The 22,046-nt window shown below is 48.2% G+C and overlaps 1 protein-coding gene across 2 annotated transcripts in view; it reads right to left on the bottom strand.

The window, feature by feature from the left end:
- ABCB10 (ATP binding cassette subfamily B member 10) overlaps window positions 1–22,046 on the bottom strand; it is a 1,632,094-nt gene that overhangs the window by 885,502 nt on the left and 724,546 nt on the right. For both annotated transcript variants that reach the window (XM_086927071.1, XM_086927070.1), the window contains exon 6: window positions 9,715–9,850. In XM_086927071.1, the coding sequence (XP_086783197.1) occupies window positions 9,715–9,850 (136 nt within the window). The remainder of the gene's footprint in view (window positions 1–9,714; window positions 9,851–22,046) is intronic.

The following is a 22,046-nucleotide window of genomic DNA, read 5'->3' as shown; positions in this document are numbered from 1 at the left end:
ACCTACTACTCCTACTCCACCACCTACTACTACTACTCCACCACCTACTACTACTACTCCTACTCCACCACCTACTACTACTACTCCACCACCTACTACTACTCCTACTCCACCACCTACTACTCCTACTTGAACACCTACTACTCCTACACCACCTACTACTACTCCACTACCTACTCCTACCCCTCCTACTCTTCTTATTCCTTACTCCTACTACACCTACTCCACCGTCTACTACTTCTCCACCACCTACTACTCCACCTCCTCCTACTACTACTCCAACACCTACTACTACTACTACTCCACCACCTACTACTACTACTACTCCACCACCTACTACTACTCCACCGCCTACTACTCCTACTACTACTCCACCACCTACTACTCCTACTACTTCACCACCACCTATTACTCCTACCACTTCACCACCACCTACTACTACTTCTCCTACTCCACCTACTACTACTCCACCTACTACACCTAGTAATACTCCACCTACTACTCCACCTACTACTACTACTCCACCTACTACTACTCTACCAACTACTACTACTCCACCTATTACTACTACTCCACCTACTGCAAATACTCCACCACCTACTACTAGTTAGTACTCCTACTCCACCACCCACTACTCCTACTCCACCGCCTACTACTACTCCTACTCCACCACCTACTACTACTCATACTCCACCACCTACTACTACTCCTACTCCACCACCTACTACTACTCCTACACCACCTACTACTACTCCTACTCCACCACCTACTACTCCTACTCCACCACCTACTACTCCTACTCCACCACCTACTACTACTACTCCACCACCTACTATTACTACTCCTACTCCACCACCTACTACTACTCCTACACCACCTACTACTCCTACACCACATCCTACTACTCCCACTCCACCTCCTACTACTTCTACTCCACCTCCTACTACTCCTACTATTACTACTCCCACTTCACCTACTACTCCTACTCCACCTCCTACTACTCCTTCCCCTAATCCATCACCTACTACTCCACCACCTACTACACCACCTACTACTCCTACTCCACCACCTACTATTATTACTCCTACTCCACCACCTACTATTATTACTCCTACTCCACCACCTACTACTCCTACTCCACCACCTACTACTACTACTCCACCACCTACTACTACTACTCCACCACCTACTACTCCTACTACTTCACCACCACCTATTACTCCTACCACTTCACCACCACCTACTACTACTTCTCCTACTCCACCTACTACTACTCCACCTACTACACCTAGTAATACTCCACCTACTACTCCACCTACTACTACTACTCCACCTACTACTACTCTACCAACTACTACTACTCCACCTATTACTACTACTCCACCTACTGCAAATACTCCACCACCTACTACTAGTTAGTACTCCTACTCCACCACCCACTACTCCTACTCCACCGCCTACTACTACTCCTACTCCACCACCTACTACTACTCATACTCCACCACCTACTACTCCTACTCCACCACCTACTACTACTCCTACACCACCTACTACTACTCCTACTCCACCACCTACTACTTCTACTCCACCACCTACTTCTACTCCACCTCCTACTACTCCCACTACTACTCCCACTCCACCTACTACTCCTACTCCACCTCCTACTTCTCCTAATCCATCACCTACTACTACTACTCCACCACCTACTACTACTACACCACCTACTACTCCTACTCCACCACCTACTACTACTATTATTACTCCTACTCCACCACCTACTACTCCTACTCCACCACCTACTACTCCTACACCACCTACTACTACTCCACCACCTACTCCTACCCCTCCTACTCCTTACTCCTACTACACCTACTCCACCACCTACTACTCCACCTCCTCCTACTACTACTCCACCACCTACTACTACTCCACCACCTACTACTCCTACTCTACCACCTACTACTCCTACTCCACCACCTACTACTCCTACTACTACTCCACCACCTACTACTCATACTACTTCACCACCACCTATTACTCCTACTACTTCACCACCACCTACTACTCCCACTACTACGTCTCCTACTCCACCTACTACTACTCCACCTACTACACCTAGTAATACTCCACCTACTACTCCACCTACTAATACTACTCCACCAACTACTACTACTCCACCTATTACTACTACTCCACCTACTGCAAATACTCCACCACCTACTACTACTTAGTACTCCTACTTCACCACCCACTACTCCTACTCCACCACCTACTACTGCTCCTACTCCACCACCTACTACTACTACTTCTACTCCACCACCTACTACTACTCCTACTTCACCACCTACTACTACTCTTACTCCACCACCTACTACTCCACCTACTACTCCACCACCTACTACTCCTACTCCACCACCTACTCACCTACTACTCCTCCTACTACTCCCACTCCACCACCTACTACTACCCCTACTCCACCAACTACTACTACTCCATCACCACCTACTACTACTCCCACTCCACCACCTACTACTACTCCCACTCCACCACATACTACTACTCCTACTCCACCACCTACAACTACTCCTACTCCACCACCTACTACTCAAACGCCACCACCTACTACCACTCCTACTTCACCACCTACTACTACTCCCACTCCACCACCTACTACTAATCCCACTCCACCCCCTACTACTACTCCCACTCCACCACTTACTACTACTCCCACTCCACCATCTACTACTACTCCTACTCCACCACGTACTACTACTCCTACTCCACCATGTACTACCACTCCTACTTCACCACCTACTCCTAATCCTACTCCACCACCTTCTACTCCCACTCCACCACCTACTACTTCTACTCCACCTCCTACTTCTCCTACTACTACTCCTTTTACTCCCACTCCACCTTGTACTACTCCTTCTCCTACTCTATCACCTACTACTACTACTCCACCACCTACTACTCCTACTCCACCACCTACTACTCCTACACCACGTACTACTAATCCTACTAGTACTCCACCACCTACTCCTACTCCTCTTATTCCTTACTCCTACTACTCCTACTCCACCACCAACTACTACTCCACCACCTACTCCTCCTCCTACTACTACTACTCCACCACCTACTACTACTACTCCTACTCCACCACCTACTACTCCTACTCCACCACCTACTCCACCACCTACTACTTCACCACCACCTACTACTCCTACTACTTCACCACCACCTACTATTCCTACTACATCACCACCACCTACTACTCCTACTACTTCTCCTACTCCACTTACTACTACTCCACCAACTAATACTCCACCTACTACTCCACCTACTACTACTACTCCACCTTCTACTACTCCATCACCTACTACCACTCCTACTCCGCCACCTACTACTACTACTCCGCCTCCACCACCTACTACTCCTCCTCCTACTATTACTACTCCCACTCCACCTACTACTCCTACTCCACCTCCTACTACTCCTTCCCCTAATCCATCACCTACTACTACTCCACCACCTACTACACCACCTACTACTCCTACTCCACCACCTACTATTATTACTCCTACTCCACCACCTACTACTCCTACTCCACCACCTACTACTCCTACACCACCTACTACTACTCCACCACCTACTCCTACCCCTCCTACTCTTCTTATTCCTTACTCCTACTACACCTACTACACCGTCTACTACTACTCCACCACCTACTACTCCACCTCCTCCTACTACTACTCCACCACCTACTACTACTCCACCACCTACTACTCCACCACCTACTACTCCTACTACTACTCCACCACCTACTACTCCTACTACTTCACCACCACCTATTACTCCTACCACTTCACCACCACCTACTACTACTCCTACTCCACCTACTACTACTCCACCTACTACACCTAGTAATACTCCACCTACTACTACTACTCCACCTACTACTACTCTACCAACTACTACTACTCCACCTATTACTACTACTCCACCTACTGCAAATACTCCACCACCTACTACTAGTTAGTACTCCTACTCCACCACCCACTACTCCTACTCCACCGCCTACTACTACTCCTACTCCACCACCTACTACTACTCATACTCCACCACCTACTACTACTCCTACTCCACCACCTACTACTACTCCTACATCACCTACTACTACTCCTACTCCACCACCTACTACTACTCCTACTCCACCACCTACTACTACTTCTACTCCACCACCTACTACTCCTACTCCACCTCCTACTACTCCCACTACTACTCCCACTCCACCTACTACTCCTACTCCACCTCCTACTTCTCTTTCTCCTAATCCATCACCTACTACTACTACTCCACCACCTACTACTACTACACCACCTACTACTCCTACTCCACCACCTACTACTACTATTATTACTCCTACTCCACCACCTACTACTCCTACTCCACCACCTACTACTCCTACACCACCTACTACTACTCCACCACCTACTCCTACCCCTCCTACTCCTCTTATTCCTTACTCCTACTACACCTACTCCACCACCTACTACTCCACCACCTACTACTCCACCTCCTCCTACTACTACTCCACCACCTACTACTCCACCACCTACTACTCCTACTCTACCACCTACTACTCCTACTCCACCACCTACTACTCCTACTCCACCACCTACTACTCCTACTCCACCACCTACTACTCCTACTACTACTCCACCACCTACTACTCATACTACTTCACCACCACCGATTACTCCTACTACTTCACCACCACCTACTACTCCCACGTCTCCTACTCCACCTACTACACCTAGTAATACTCCACCTACTACTCCACCTACTAATACTACTCCACCAACTACTACTACTCCACCTATTACTACTACTCCACCTACTGCAAATACTCCACCACCTACTACTACTTAGTACTCCTACTTCACCACCCACTACTCCTACTCCACCACCTACTACTCCTACTCCACCACCTACTACTACTCCTACTCCACCACCTACTACTACTCCTACTTCACCACCTACTACTACTCTTACTCCACCACCTACTACTCCACCACCTACTACTCCTACTCCACCACCTACTCACCTACTACTCCTCCTACTACTCCCACTCCACCACCTACTACTACCCCTACTCCACCAACTACTACTACCCCATCACCACCTACTACTACTCCCACTCCACCACCTACTACTACTCCCACTCCACCATATACTCCTACTCCACCACCTACTACTACTCCTACTCCACCACCTACTACTCATACGCCACCACCTACTACCACTCCTACTTCACCACCTACTACTACTCCCACTCCACCACCTACTACTACTCCCACTCCACCCCCTACTACTACTCCCACTCCACCACTTACTACTACTCCCACTCCACCATCTACTACTACTCCTACTCCACCACGTACTACTACTCCTACTCCACCACGTACTACCACTCCTACTTCACCACCTACTCCTAATCCTACTTCACCACCTTCTACTCCCACTCCACCACCTACTACTTCTACTCCACCTCCTACTACTCCTACTACTACTCTTTTTACTCCCACTCCACCTCGTACTACTCCTTCTCCTACTCTATCACCTACTACTACTACTCCACCACCTACTACTCCTACTCCACCACCTACTACTCCTACTCCACCACCTACTACTCCTACACCACGTACTACTAATCCTACTAGTACTCCACCACCTACTCCTACTCCTCTTATTCCTTACTCCTACTACTCCTACTCCACCACCAACTACTACTCCACCACCTACTACTACTACTCCACCACCTACTACTCCTACTCCACCACCTACTACTTCACCACCACCTACTACTCCTACTACTTCACCACCACCTACTATTCCTACTACATCACCACCACCTACTACTCCTACTACTTCTCCTACTCCACTTACTACTACTCCACCTACTACACCTAGTAATACTCCACCTACTACTCCACCTACTACTACTACTCCACCTTCTACTACTCCATCACCTACTACTACTCCTACTCCTCCACCTACTACTCCTACTCCACCACCTACTACTCCACCTACACCACCTACTACTACTCCACCACCTACTACTCCTCCACCACCTACTCCTCCACCACCTATTCCTACTCCTCCACCTACTACTCCTACTCCACCACATACTACTTCTACTACTACCCCTATTCCTACTCCACCACCTACTATTACAACTACTACTACTACTCCACCACCTACTACTCCTACTCCACCACCTACTACTACTCCTACTTTTCCTACTCCACCACCTACTACTACTCCTACTCCACCACCTACTACTGGTGGTGGTGGGTATAGTGGCAGTGGGTAGGGTGGCGATGGGTAGGGGTGGAGGGTGGCGGTGGGTAAGGGTGGTGGGTGGTGGTGGGTAGGGATGGTGGTGGGTATGGTGGTGGGTATGGTGGTGGGGTGGTGTTAGTGGGTGTGGTGGTGGTAGGGGTGGGTGTGGTAGGGATGGGTGTGGTGGTGGTGGGTAGGGTGGTGATGGTGATGCTTAGCGGTGGTGGGTAGGGGTGGCGAGTAGGGTGGTGATGGTGGTGGTGGTGGGTAGGGTAGTGGGTAGCGTGGTGGTGATGGTGGTGGGTAACGTGGTGGTGGGTAGGGTGGTGGGTGCATACATGCGTTACATGAGGACACATTAATTTTTGTTAGGCACGGGGTGTTTAAGTGATTTGCCCAGATTCACAGGCAGCGTCGGCTCGAGGCAGCGCATGCGCACCATCTAGAGTCAAGACCTAAAAAAGAGTTAAAAATGGCACAAATTATGTATTTTTTGCGGGAAATTATCATGGGAAACTCGTTTTATTTTCCAGCCAGGAGACCCAATTATTACACCCAAGCCCCAAACAATTCTGACATGGGGTGAGCTAATGCTATATTACAAACACCCATGTATGAAATACAGAATTTTGCGTTTCCCTGCTCCTGTGTGATGTCTGTGTCAGTATTTGAATTCTGGGACTTGTACATATCCCAGAATACAAAGAAAACACTTGGACTGGGTTAACATTTGACAGGGATGGCGCGTTGCGTTAAATATCACCATATATAGCGTTAATAAATAAATAGCTAAGAAATATATTTTCACGGTAAATAAATGGAAGTGTCTTATGATGAGGTAAACATATAAATCCCGTCGTGTAGCCCAGAGAAGGGGACGTTTATTACTTAATTTTCTGCTAATTCCGACCTGTACAATGCAACCAAATTGTCGGGAATGGAGGTGACTTAAAACCAGTTGAAATATATATTGCCTATATTAGAATGATGATGCGTACCCTTGGTTTTGCCAATACATTAAAAAACAATATAACATCGTTATAGGGGAAAAAATGCATTTGCGCCGGGCCCCCAACTCCTTAAGCTGTGCCCGATAGGCAGAGAAGGGTGTAGCGGGCGGCTGAAGAGATGTTTGCAAACAGAAATGAAGAGAGTAGATACAGATGGGGCCTTTTGGAAAGGGGTGGGGGGGCGCCCATGCCTTACCGCGCCCTGCTACTTCCCCCCCAGGCCTTTCATTCCAGGCTTTCATCAGTCACACCCCTGCTCTCCTCCTCAGCCCCCCACGTCTCCTCATCTGCCCATCTTTCAGTCAATTCTCGGAACGCCTTCACCCCCTCCACTCCCCCTTTCTTCACTTCTGTCTTTCCCTTCTGGGTCCTCCCTTTCAGATACATGCCAACATTTTAGGACAGGGAAGTGGGAGATTGTGAAATGGAAATAGGGAGAATGTAATTCCCCATTGACTTCTATTGAACAAGATGCAATTTCAGGCGGGAGATAGTTAAAAGGAAGCCATTTGGGCTCGAAAAATCTGGAGTCTACCGGCGGAATCGGGTCTATTGGCACGTCTGCTTTCATCCCTTCACTTGTGCACCCCCACAGCACCTCTGCCCCCATCTCTCATCATCCCCACCCCTCAGTCTCAATCATTTCCCTTCAGCCACTGCCGCTTACTTCTCGTTTCTGGGTTGAGTCTGAAGCTGAATACTTGAATACTTTGAATCCAAGCAGGGTCGGCTCAGCCCCTCATCCTTTCGGTGTCGATACAGCGGGCCTTCCGTTGGGTAGCTGTACCCTCCCCCTCCTGTTTCCAATGCTTTCGACGGTTACACGCTAGTGGAAGTGCGTGCATCATGGAGTGACCCTCGTACACGCGCTTCGCCCTCCCCAGACCCTCCTTTACTCATCTTTTCACCTCTCTTTACCTCCTCCTCGCGTTCATCCCCGCTCCCTTCTTTTCCGTTCCTTTCCTTCCTCTCAGTCCATGGCCCTGTTGTTCCCCCACTTGTTCCGTTTCTCCGCGTCGGGCGGTGTTATTCTTTTTACACCCCTCCTCCCCCCTTCTTGTTCTCCGTTACTTTCCTCCTCTCGGTCCTCCGTCCTCCCCCAGACTCTTATTTTCACTTCGCAATCCTGCTCTATTTTTTTTATACAACTTCTCCCCCATGTTCCTTCTTCAAACCGTCTCCCTTTCTCCTTTCATTCCCCTACGGTTTCGTCCTCTCCCTTCATTTCTTTTCATCAGCCCCCCCCCCCGGCCCTCCCTCAGGCCTCACACTTCCATGCTTCTCTTCTCCACTCCATGCTTCTCTTCTCCCCTCGCCTGGAGTCTCTTGCTGCTCCAGGTGTGATCTGCACTCTGCTTCCCCCTTAAATTATTTTAATCAGCCCACCCCCTCCCCCCTCTCCCGGCCCCTCCCTCAGTCTTCACACCTCCATCCCCCACCTTCCATGCCTCAGTTTCTCTCCTTACCTCGTCTCTCGGCTCTGGCAGCCCCAGGTCGGCCCTTGTGATTCATGCATCGCCAACAGCCTGTCCCTCGGAGCTCGGCTGTCCCTCGCAGTGCAACCACGAGTGAGGGGCTGAAATGACGGCACAAACGCAAAACTAGGCTGGCGAGGCGGTGACGCAGTTACAACACTTAGCCCCCCCGCACCCACTCCAGGGTCGCTCATTGCAAGACAGGAAGGGCAGGTGCTACCATACCACCCAAATCTAGTGCACACGGTGCCCCTGAATGCTCTACAGGTTGTTGTCTCCGGCAGGAAGTGTAAAAAGTACAAGAGAATAACAGATAACAAGGAGGGTTGATCCACTGCAATGCAACAATGACGAAAAGCACACACACACAAAATAAAAAAAAGGGGCGGGAACAGGATACTGAATACCGCCCCTCCAGGACTCCCTGACCTGCCTCATGGTTGCCAAGACAATATTTCTAAAAATATTGTCGTGCTACCGTAAGGCAGGTCATGGAGTCCTCGAGAGGCGGGATCCAGAGCAGACACATCTGCTAAACAGGAGCTTTTTCAAATGGCAGGCATCCGTTTCCAGAGGCCTGCCAATAGAAAAAAGGGGCGTGGCTTCACGCCATACTTAAATCCCCTACTCACAATATCTCTTTGCCTGCAGCAGGGCATGCCCTGCAATGCAGGCTTCGACCTAAAAACGTACGTAGCCCTTTATGCTGATTAAATATATACGAGCCCAGCCTGGTAAACAGCTCAAAAATCTTTTAAGAAGCAGTGATTAGCTCTGCTGCTATCCATAATACAAACAGTATGATGATTAGAAATTTTCCGATTTTGCGAAATCCACCCTGCACGGAACCTGCATCCATGAATACATATATATTGGTGACGTACCTCCGATACTCACTCCTACCCAGAAGGCATACATTAGAAAGGAGGAGAGTTCACCCACAGTCATATGAGCGCTGCTCATCAATAATCCACCTTTGTAAAGAACCGAGAGCACAATCAGGTTGCCAGATAATCCAGTCTGTGGAGAAAAGAAAACATAATTTACTTGAGCTTGATATCCTCTTTTCTCAGAGCTACAAAATGCTGTCTTTCTTTATTAAAGCCATTAGCTCGGCATATCTATCATGCAACAGCCCACCTCACCAAAGATTGTGCATACCACCAGGTCCCAAGGTTGCCATCATTATATTCTTAAATACAATTTGCAAACTAAAAGAAAAGATTTTCATGATCATTTTCAAAACCTGCTGATCATAATCAAGTTAAGCGCAACACGTTATTCTACAGGATTCTTACTATAGTGTAAAACAGGGCCACTTGTCTTCCTTTGTTGAGCCTGCTTGCGAAAAAAAAGTACCCGAGCTTAATCCTCTTATATTCCACTTTAAAAAAAAAATCAAGGGTGCATAGAATGCCTATTGCTCAATGAACAGTGGCAGTTCTTCCATAGGGGTGTGGAGGCATTAACCATCGACCACCCCACTGAAACCCACTGCATCACACACAGTCACACATTTTCCCTTGCACACCTTTCCTTGTACTCACATGTTTAATGGTGGGGCTATGACGGAACTCTCTCTCCCAGCATTGCAGCAGTTCAGTGGGACGACCTGAGGCTGTGTTAACTGAACTGCACGTCAGATTGGCTGGTGTTTTCACTGGGGCTGGCCTGACAGGTGCAGTTCAGGCTTATGCAATCAACAGCTGAAAGGCAGCTGAGAAGCAAAGGCACAGTACCACAGGTGCCAATGGAGCGCTGTGTTTGCCTGCTCCAGTCAATCCTGGCACTGTTTTCATGCTGTTTAGGTTTGTATGCAGCAGGCTAGCTGCGCTTGGATTGGCTCGGATACAACTCTCCAGACTGCAGTGCGAGGCAGGAGGAACCTCAGGTGTTTTTGCAGCGGAAGTGTGCGGCAGAAGATCATCAAGTAAGGTAAGTTTATTTTTATAGTGTTGAATGTTTTTTTTTTATGTGCCCCCCAACGGTTTGTATTTTTAGCAGCAGCAACCACTGTCATTTGTGGGTTCAAGAATGACTCGATTGAACATTTGAACTTTATTTGCCCAGCTCTTGTGGACTTCAGAAAAAAATATCTTGGAGATGAGTAGAGGACAACATTAGAAATATCAAACAGGCCATTACATTTAGTTTTTTAGCAAAGGACTGCTGTAGGTAAGTACATCTTTATTTGGTTAAAATAAAAAAAAACATAAGACAGCAGAATAAAAAACTAAAATACATCAAACAAAAAATAACACTTCCCGCAATTGAACAGCGCCAGAATAAGCACACAAGCCAGATACAAACATGTATGTAAATCAGATAACATTAACCTTTTCACTGCTAGGCCTCCCCCTGTGCTAAGCCTATTTTTTGGCTATTTGGGGTAGTTCACGCTTAGGCCCCTGTAACTTGTTGTCCACATAAGGAATCCACAGCAAATTTGCGTCCTTTTCTTACAACATCATGAGGATTTAAAGGTACCCAGGGTTTGTGGATTTGCCTGGAGGGGACTCGGAAATTAGCCAAAATGTAGAAAATATTTCCTTGTGGTGGGGGTTAAATGGGGAAAAAGTCCTGCAGAAGAAAGGGTGGTTTTTCCATGCAAATGGTATCAATAAAAGGTTTGTGGTGCTGACATGACTAGATTCCAAGCTTTCAGGGACAGGCTGACGTTTGTCAGAAAAACAATATTTTATACACAATTTTGGCATTTTACTGGGACATAGCCTATTTTTGCACCTTTTTGTGCTTTCAACCTCCTTCCAGTTAGAGGTAAAAATGGGTGTGAAAGCAATAATAATGGATCACGGAAAGTTATACATATCTGGTCATTTGTGTAGATCCTTCAAGTTTTTTTTCTCCATAGAAATACTAAAAACAAATTGAAAAAAACAGCCATTTGTGCCATTTTTTTTTTTTAAAGAACAAACTTTGATATTTTCTTTGTCTACATGATAACCACCAACAATGATGTAATTATACAATATATGAAGTGATATTGACCATCATGAGCTACAGTATGTATATTATATAAAAGAAAAAAACAATTCTAATACACTAAACAGAACAAAATTATATATAATACAGTCATTGTGGAGTCACAAAACCTTAAGGAATGTCTGTTACATGGCCAGGATACCAGAAACGAAGTATCTGGTCTAATTTCGACTGACACACAATAGCAGTATGTTAACATAGGTTTAAATTCTAGGGCAAGACCTTTTATATTGGGGATGAGAGTGGAGATGGCGGTGTCAAAATGATTTCTCAGTAATCTGCCCAGCGTTGCCATATACATATATGTTTATGTGGGCTTCCACAGACTTTTTAAAAAGGGCTCTTCTAATCCCTTGCAGAAATCCAATCCTCGCTTCCATGCAGTCAATGGAGGTGGGGTGGGTGCTTTCCAAAGTCGGGCTATGTCCCGTTTGGCGATAGTGAGGCCAAGAAACAACAGATGTCGTTTAGATCTGTTGTCCCCAATGTCTCCTGTTATGTGTAGGAGCACTAGGCATGGTGTATTTGGTACAGACTATCCCAGTATTTCATCCAAACACCTACGTATACCCTTCCAAAATGTATCTAGAATCAGGCAGGATCATACTGTAAGAATAAAAGTGGCTTCCTCCATTCCGCAACGAAGACACAGTGGAGAGGCAATAAAGCCCGCTCTATAAAGCTGTAATCGGGTGAAATCTATTCTATGTAGATATTTCAGCTATATAAATCGCAATCTCGAAGAGATGGCACTCCCGAGGGGGGACTACAGCGCCTCCCTCCAATCATCATTGTCCAGAGGATCAAGGTCCGTTTGCCAGGCTTCCCCAAGGGACTCCAATGTTGACGCGCTGTGATTGACCAACGTTTGGTATATTTTAGAGATTTTAGTGGTCTATCAGGTCACCCATGAGGAGCCTGCCCTCTATTGGATTGAATTCAGGGAGGGCAGAAATCTCCTTGAGGAGCGATGGCATGGCGAAACTGGAGACACTTGTAAAACTCGGAGTGTCGGATGGAATATTCATTTTGAAGACTGGAAAAGGATTTGAGGGTTAAGCCCAGCAGAAAATCAGCCAAAGTAGAGATGCCAATACAGGCCCATTCCCGGAACCCCTGCAGTCACTGCATCTGGGGAAGAAGAGGATTACACCAGAGCAGAGCTGCACCGGTCAGACGGTTTAGGCAGCCAATACGACAGAGCGACTGGCGCCATAATACTATGACCACCTTGGTGGCCGGAGGAAGGACCTTAATGCTACCTTGATTATATAAGTATTTAGAAAGTGATGCATCACCCAGGAGCCGTCGCTCTAGCGCATACGCCGGCTCACACTGGGGGGGGAATACCACCAGCCGTTGAGCACCTGCAAATTGGAAGTGGCATAGTACGACTGAATATCTGCCATGCAATGCCTTGGCAATAGGTAGAGCGAAAACAAGTCAGAAGTGCTATTAGAATCGAGCCACCTTCCCAAACGAACTCATTAAGCTTGGCATTCAGCTGCCTGAAATAGAGCTGTGGACTAATATAGGGATGAGTATGTAGTTGATAGAGGAGCTTGGGGAAGAGAAATCATTTTGAAGATAGCTGAGCGGCCGTAAAGAGATAGGGATAAACCCCCCAACGGCTTGAGTTCCTTTTTAACCCTGGCGAAGACTGTATCAATTTTTCTGGATCTGGATATTTCTTGTTGATCTGTCACAAAACCCCCCAAGTATTTCAAACCTTCACGGGTCTGGGAGAGATCTGAAGGTCAGCTATAATCTGACTCGAGGCCGCGCAGGGGCCAGATAGTGGATTCATAGATGTTCATAAATAATCCTGAGGTTTCACCAAATATCCGTATCATCTGTAAAATGCAGGGGCCTGTTAGGAAAAAAAAAGGACGTCATCCTCGTAGAGAGCAATTCTATCAGAGGCCACTGCTGACCCCTCGAAGCCCCTAATTAAGGCATCCATGCGAACCAAGGCCGCCAAGGCAAATAGGAGTGGAAATAAGGGACAGCTTTGGCGCGTTCCACGGGTGATAGGAAATGGGGCGGATACTCTGCCGGATATACGCACAGAGGCTGCCAACCCATTATATAGCATTCGAATTTAGGATGAAAATTTGGGTCCGAAATTAGGATGTTGCAAAAGAATAAACAGATATGTCCAGCTGACTGAATCGAACGTGCAGTCATTATCGGCCAATAAAAGAGCCGCCGGGCGACCGAGTCGGTCTACTGCAGCTTTCGTATTATGGGCTCGTCGAATGTAATGTCTTGTGGCACGTCACGGCATGAACCCATCCTGGCCCGGGTGAATAAGGTCAGGGAGGAGCGTCACCAATCTAGTGGCAAGCATCTTGGCTATGAGTTTTGCTTCAATATTCAATAAAGATATTGGCCTTTAAGAGGCATGCAATTCTGGGAGGCGCCCTGGCTTGTGAAATACACCTATTTCTGCATGCCGCCAATCTGAGGGCATAAGTGTCATCTCTGCCGCCTCTAATACAGCTGTGAGGCAGTGTGGGCCTAGAAGAGTTGTTTAAGCCTTTTAGAAATCACACAGGAATCCGTACAGGCCAGGTGCCTTCTGGGATGCAAGTCTGTGAAAGCCTTGGCGAGTTCTTATAGTGTTAGTGGTGCATAGAGTGAGTCGAGAGCTTCATCTGAGAGAGCTCGCGAGGGAGATGTATGAAGAATTGGTCGATAATGGAGGCATCTAGGGCCTCCCGCGCTGTATAAAGGGACTTATAATACTCTGCAAAACTATCTGAGAGTGCCTTAGGATCAGTCATAGTAGCCCCTGCCGAATCGCGGATCCCTGAGGTGGAACACATGCCTGTGTCTGTTGGCAGAGTTTATACAAAAGTTGTCTAGACTTGTCCCCCCACTGATAGATTCTACTCTGTGTGGCAAGCCATGCCATCCACGCCTCTTTTACCAACATGCTATGGTATTGTTCCTGAAAGTAGGCGCACCTGACACCGCGTCACGGCACCTTCTGCGCCCCGGGTCTGCTTTTCCATCCTCGTAATTTGTGCTTCTAATTGAATCAGCGCATGTCTATGGGTTTTGCGTGTTGCTGAGAAAAAGCTAATATCTATAACACGAAGTGTGGGCTCCGTGGCCCCCCCAGAGCGTACATGCCGAGGTCACTGTCCCTACATTATTGGTGAAATATTCTGTAAGTGAATGATGTAACTGGGTGCTGCTAAAAGGAGTTGTGTAGGTGCCAAGTCGCGAGCCGCCACCAGTAGGGAAGCAGATCAAGACTTATTAAAAGTTGGATGGAGATCGGTGAATGGTCTGACAATCCTCGAGGTAGCCGTGGGAACCCTATGAATGAATGTGCCAGGAATACATATATAATCTAATCTTGAATATGAAAATGGGTATGGGAATAGTAAGTATAACTAGACCCAAAGAGGTTGAGTACCCGCCAGGCATCCACCCAGCCCAGCATGTTCACTAGAGTCTGTAATTTAGTATCAGGGGTCCCTGTGTCCACTCTGGCCTGTCGCCATCTATCGATGGTTGGGGACATGACATAGTTCCAATGTCCACAAATTATTGACTACCCTCCTGGCAGGTCGCCCTACATTCTCACTAGGTGGTCAACAAAGCCCTGTCCAGGGGGCAAGGGTTTCATATATACTGATAAGCACAATCTCCTCACCGGCGACCAACCCATGTATACAAATATATCGCCTATGTGTATCAGCCATTTCTTTATCAACGTGAAAGGCACTCTTCGATAAATTAAAATAGCAACCCCTCAGGAACCCCTGGTGAACCCTGTATGGAAAAAGCCATATCTGGCTAGACATGGGACTTTAATGCCCAACATATGTGTCTCTTTCAGCAGAAGAACATCGGCACCAATGTATTTGGCCTGTCTAAGGAAAGCCCCACGCTTAATCTTGTCAAATATGCCTCTGATATTCCAGCTAACTATTCAAGCTGCCCCGGACAAAGATCCACTAAGCATCTGGTTGCCGCATAACAATCTGAAACAATAAAACAACACTCTCCATGAACATCAACCCTCCCCCACCCAACCTAATAACTCGTAACAGTAGAAGTATCAGTCGCAGAGAGTAAAACCACCCACCCCCAATGGGGGAGTGGTGTGTAGACTCGCCAATGGATCCCCATAGTCCCTTAACTATCCCAAGTCCTATTGGGGGGATGAAGCAGTCACAGCATGCTGACCCAGTCTTCACCTGGCCTACGCTGAATAGAAAGTACAAGTTCAGCACGTCACTATCCATGACATAAACATAATTAGTCACAGATGTCATTTTTTGAAAGGCGGCACAGGTTCCTCTTCCTGTTCTTTGTTTTTGGACAGTCAAGTAGATCTGGATCTGTGGCATCGCCTATCTTCAGGCTAAGGCTCTGGGCGGCCCAGATCTCCAGTCGAGGAATCTGAATCTCTAAGCAGCGAGGATTGTGGCTTGACATTCGTCGCTTATCCATCCAAGCAAAGGCATCCACAGGGGTATAAAAAAGATAGTATGGGAATTGAAGACTCCCTTTAGGCGAGCTGGATATAACAACATGTATGGGATTTTGAGATCTGTCAGCCATGCTTTGGCGGCAATGAATGACTGAGGCTGTTGTTGGACTCATTTGGTGTAGTCGGGAAATATTATTTGCTGAGAATCAAATGTCAGATTCATTTGAAGGCGGGCCTGCTGTAGGGTCACGTCGCGGTCATGAAAATAAAAAAGTGGTGCGATTGGGGACCGCAGTACGGCCCTGTAGGCGCGTTCAATCATGTAGCACATGGAAAGGAAACCATCTGGGATCCATGAGGTTAGCCAATTTGTAAGAAACTTCCCAGCGCCGCTGTCTTCCCAGCTTTCCGTAAAGCCCACAAAGTGCAAATTGTTTTTGCGTGCGTGTCCTTCAGAGTCTTCCTCGCGCAAGGCCAGGCCCTTGGTCAATTGTTCTAGGGACTTAACTTTGTGTTGTAGTGTAGTTAGTGCATCCTCTACACCAGAGACCCTAGTCTCAGCTTCGGTTAAATGGTCTACTGCACTTTGCAGGTCCTGGCACAGAAGTTTGACCTCTGTGCCCACCTCTCCGATCTGCGTTTCAAGGATCTGTCGAGATTGGGTAATGGCCTCCAGTAGGGCGGCTGTAGGAAGGTGGATACCTGACTATAGTTACCCCAGATTTTTTGCCTAGTGTTTAGCTGGTTTTCGACTTAGTTGGCCTGGGATCCTACTAATCAGGGTCCCAGGCTATCTGCTCTCTCTGTAAAATGAACTCCATGTACCCTAGTTACTTTTCCAATTGGATATTGGGTCACCTTATCAGCCCCTGTACAGTGTACTATAGGTACCCAGGGCAAAGGTGTATCCAAGGCCTACCAGGGGCTGCAGCATAACTTTTGCCACCCCTGGCTGGCTATCCAAACTGACAACTGGCTGATCACTCAGCTGGGGCAAGGTCGTGTAATCACCCCTTGCTTAGATATAGTATACCTATATCTAAACGTATATCTGGACACATATACACCTATAAGTCACTCCTATGGCAGGCCTTATCAATCCTGGAGGCAGAGTGCTTGGTTTTATGTGAGATGGTGCTCTAGCATGAGCTGAGCCTATCTGCAGCTGTCGGGACCAACTCCCTTAGCTGTTCCGGATATTGCCATACCATATACTCTTAAGTGCATTATTATCCTCGCGGCTACTTGCTAACTTTGGTTTGGCTTTATCAAAACATGTCGTGTAAGGTGTCATACGCTTTGGAATACTACCCCCTCGCCAGTCCTGGCAACGAGGATAGCATTCCACCCTTCTAGAGGGAGAAGACATGTTACTTTGCTTAAACGCGGTTAAATCTAACCAAAGCCCCAGCATCACAACATGGATGCTGCTGCCACAGACACAAGTCTGGCCTCCTGCTGCTGACCGAAACTCCGGCAGGGGCGGCCTGGACAAATGGTATCCTGTCACAGGGAGGTGTTACACCACCCCAGACAGGAGATAGTGGATTGTAGCAGGGAGGGTTGAATGAAACTAGACACTGACTGGGGCGCACAAGGCGTTCCATGCATAGCCCAGTTCAAACCGGTGCTGGGGCACTCCAGCCCCAGCTCTGGCGCGAAACTGGAGAAAGGGAAAGGGGTGTAACCACCCCCTTCCTGGGTCCCACCCATAGGAGGGACTAGCAGGTGATCCATCCCCTTGATTTGGAATAAAGGTAGGAGCTGTGCAATGCAATTTAGATCATCCTGACTAAAACTTTGAAACATACATCTGGACCCTTCGACATCCTACTCGACGTAGAAGACTGAAGAATCTCCCTTGTGGTCAAGGAGTGGCCACCCTGTGCAAGCAGGCACCATCAGCGCATCGAGACTTCCTTTTCCGTTGCTCCAGCCGGAGCTCGAACGACAGAGGCCGACAAGACCTGGACTCCCAGACTTCCAACAGCCCGATCCACAGCCACAGCAAAGCTGAGACCCGTGGAGAAGACGTGAGACGTGGGACCGGCCATCTTGAAAAGTCGACGAAGTGCTTCCCGTGCAGCTCCTGAGGTCCGCTCGAAGATGTGCATTGGGGTTTGAGAAGTCCCAGCCCCGAGCAGCTCTTGCACCAAAGATCACCTCTCCACACTCGCTGAGTGCTGCGTGGGGCCCTTTTGCATTTTCCTGCTCGACGCGTTGTCCGGTCGCTTGCCCGTTGGCTAGTGGCCCCTGTGACGACGAAACCTCGTAACTACACTACTGGTCTGGTTGCTCCAGACTGGCCCCAGCTCTCCTGAAAAGGAGCCATCGATCGGACCTTCCCGGTCCGATTAAGAAGACATCTTCGAATCCTGCGTGGGTTGCCTTTGCCAAGGCTTGGTGACTCCGAATAGAGTACCGACAGCAAGAGCCTTCGTGGGACAGCTCGTGTTCACCAGCTGGTCATCCTCGATCGTTCCTGGTTCACGTGGCAGCGGAGACAAACACCTCGACATCACCTGATCGCAACCCGACATCGCCTGGTTTCTTCCTGGTTCCTCACTGGTCACTGGCTAGTGACCTGAACTCTGTCCCCTCTGCTTTCAGGTACTCTACATCTTCGATCCACCCTTGGATCTTAATATCTACTCGCGGGCATGCTTATCCTGACAGTAATTGTTTAGCTGCTAGTTTTAACCTTCACTCTGCACTGGGCACGATCGCGCTGTCACACAGCATGCAGGCGCTTCTTTAAGCCTTGGGACAATTTAGGGGCAATGTTTAGGCTTAGTTCTTACCCGCACTGTAATCGTTGACTCACCCGCACTTTGCGTTTCCTAGGCCGATTGCTGGGCTAGTTGGTAGCGCTTCGCGGCGTTTGGCCGCCATCTTTTGGACGGGGCCGATTAACAGGCGCCATCTTTGTTGCGGGTCCAGAGGCTTTCCTCGCCGGACTCCCGCGCTTCACGGTGGTAAAAGGGATGGGGGAACACGCGCAGCGGGCGCGTCGGATGTGCGCCAGAGGTAAGCCCGTTTGCGCCCGTTTGCGCACCGGACGCTACCAGCGCCAGCCACGCTGCCTCTACTCGCCTGGTTTATTCCAGGGACGAGTTATGTCAGCTGGGCCATTGTCCTAGTATGGGCAGTCGACTTGGCTGTAATACCATCTCTTCAGGGGTTCTTTCCTGGGGATTGCTTAATGTCCGCTCCCTCTGTAAACACCATGCCGAGATTGCCTTATTGACTCTCAGAATCTGGATGTGCTCTTTTTAACTGAGACCTGGACGAGGGCAGACAGTGGAGTCGAACTCGGTTGGGCTTGTCCCCCTGGCTTTATGATTAGACATAATCCGCGAGCAAGCGGGAGAGGAGGTGGAGTTGGGTTCATCTTTAGGGAATCACTCGCCCTCTCTCTGCTCGAGGTCAAAGCGATCCAAGGCTTTGAACTACTGGGTTTTTCTTTAAAGGGTCAGAGTGGAGTACTGGTTGCTGGCATACTTTGCTACAGGCCTCCTGGTAGTGCCTTGCTTGCCTCCCAGGAACTAATTGATCTTATCTATGACCTGTTCAACTCTCATGCAAGGTTTTTAGTCCTGGGTGACTTCAACCTTTGGCTTAATGGCACCTCAGACACTGCCTTTAGAGAGCTGTGACAGGCATGTAGTAATATTCACCTCACACAGCTGGTACTCTCCCAAACACATCGGAAAGGCCACATCTTAGATCTGGTCTTCGCAGAAGACTCACTGGTCTCGATCAGGGAGATTGTGACGCAATGCTGGACCGACCACGCTCTCATTCACTTCTCTATCCGCTTGCCAGATGGCTCTCTGAATTGTAGCGGTCCTGGTAACACCAAGTTTAGTAGGCAGTGGTTGAGGCTCTTGAAGAGCCCCAGCCTTCCCTCTCTAATTCCGAGGGGATTTTCTCTAGGAAAGAATGCGGAGAAAAGCTACTCAGCCCTTTGTCAGCAGATTCTGGAGTCCCTGGACAAGGTGGCTCCGTTACGAAAGACGAAGGATAGACCTAAGAGGGCTACTCCCTGGTTCTCTAGTGATCTTCTTCAACAGAAACTACGCTGCAAACAGGCAGAGAGAGCCTGGAGAAAGCACTATCTTGAACTGGACAAACTGGCCTATAAAAAGTCTCTTTTAGACTACAAGGCACAGATTAAGTGTGCTAAAGCTAAGTATCTGGAGGTCACAGGCCCAGGCAGTGAACAAATCTCAGACCTTGTTTAATATTGTTAATAATCTCTCTAATCCTGCCTGTGCCATGAATACCATCCCAGCCTCTCAGGTGCTTTGCGACTCCCTGGCTACCGCCTTTGAAGATAAAATCACGAATATCCTGAACGGCCTCTCGGCCTCGTGTCAGTCCGGCATGTCTTCAGTCCCAGGATCCGTTCGGACGGCCGTTCTTGATGTCTCCAAGGAGGAACTGGCACAGTCTAAGCTGATCTGTTTCCCTCCCCCTTCCTATGAAGACTTCTGTCTGTTGGCGAACAGCGTGTCTTCTGGGTCCCCTTTGGATCCGTTACCCCATAGGGAAAGTCCTCCCTTTACTTCCTCCTTTGGCAAGACCTGAAGTAGTGCGCAGTATCATTCTCAGTAGGCTTGACTACTGCAATGCGCTGCTTCTGGGAGCCCCTAACATTCGGATTATGAAGCTGCAGCGTGTTCAGAATATGGCAGCTAAGTTGGCTCTTTCTCGTCCACGCTCCGCTTCCTCTTCCCTTGCACTTTCGGACCTCCACTGGCTGCCGGTTCACCAGTGGATTTGTTTCAAGGCCTCTTGCCTTGTCTTTAGAGCCCTTCACGGTTTGGGACCAGCGATGCTGCAGGACCTTTTTTCCTGGTACTCAGCTGCTAGAAATCTTAGATCCTCTTCTGCCTTCCTAGCGAGAGTCCCTAGGATTGAAAGGGTGAGGATGGGCGGCCGTTCTTTCAGCTTCACTGCCGCTAAGCTTTGGAATTCTCTGCCTTTGTCATTACGGAGCAGGCAGGATCTGTCCTCTTTCAAAAAGGGCCTTAAATGCCACCTCTTTCCAAGGGTAGTGTAATGTCCGCTATATGTATGTAAAGTTAAGGTCAAAGCGCCAGGATACCCTCTGGGTGACAGTCGCGCTCAACAAGTATGTGTTACATTACATTACATTGGATCCAACCGGACTCTTCTCTCCTGGCCGCCTGCAGCATCTTCATCTCCAGGCTCTATAGAACTTCACGACGAAACCCAACACACTTTGGCACCTATGCACCCGCTTCCTGTGGGTGAGGTAACGAGTTAACTCCGGTGCTCCCATAGGGGATTACACCTCTAGTGTCCTAGTTTTAAGTGGCTAAGTTCTAGTCCAGTCGGAAGTTTCCGAAACCTATAACTTTCTGATTTTTACGCACCATTGACTTGTGTGGTAAACGCAGTTGCCTATAGACTTTGCACCCGTATCCTATGGGCCTCTCCCGACCTAACCTTCGTTAGTCCAGTGTAGGCCCAGCGATTCCCAAGGCCATAGGCCTGTTCATTGTTCGTGACGTGGTACTTATACCACTTTCTTAATATATGGTTTGAGTGGCCACCCGGCCTATCCATAATTGTGCAGCTTATTGTATGTTATACTGTGTTCTTTGTTTAACGCTTGCTGCTCCTGTGCTCATAAAGTGTTAAGGGGATTATTCTAGAAATAAATACATATATATATTTTATAATATATAACTTGTGTGGTGTCCTTTCATTTAGTATTAAAAGGGATTGCATATG

The sequence above is a fragment of the Lissotriton vulgaris genome, chromosome 6 (genome assembly GCF_964263255.1).
Source record: "Lissotriton vulgaris chromosome 6, aLisVul1.2, whole genome shotgun sequence".
NCBI classification, from domain to species: Eukaryota; Metazoa; Chordata; class Amphibia; order Caudata; family Salamandridae; genus Lissotriton; species Lissotriton vulgaris.
Note: the sequence above shows the minus strand (reverse complement) of the source record. Positions and strands in the feature narration are given on the sequence as shown.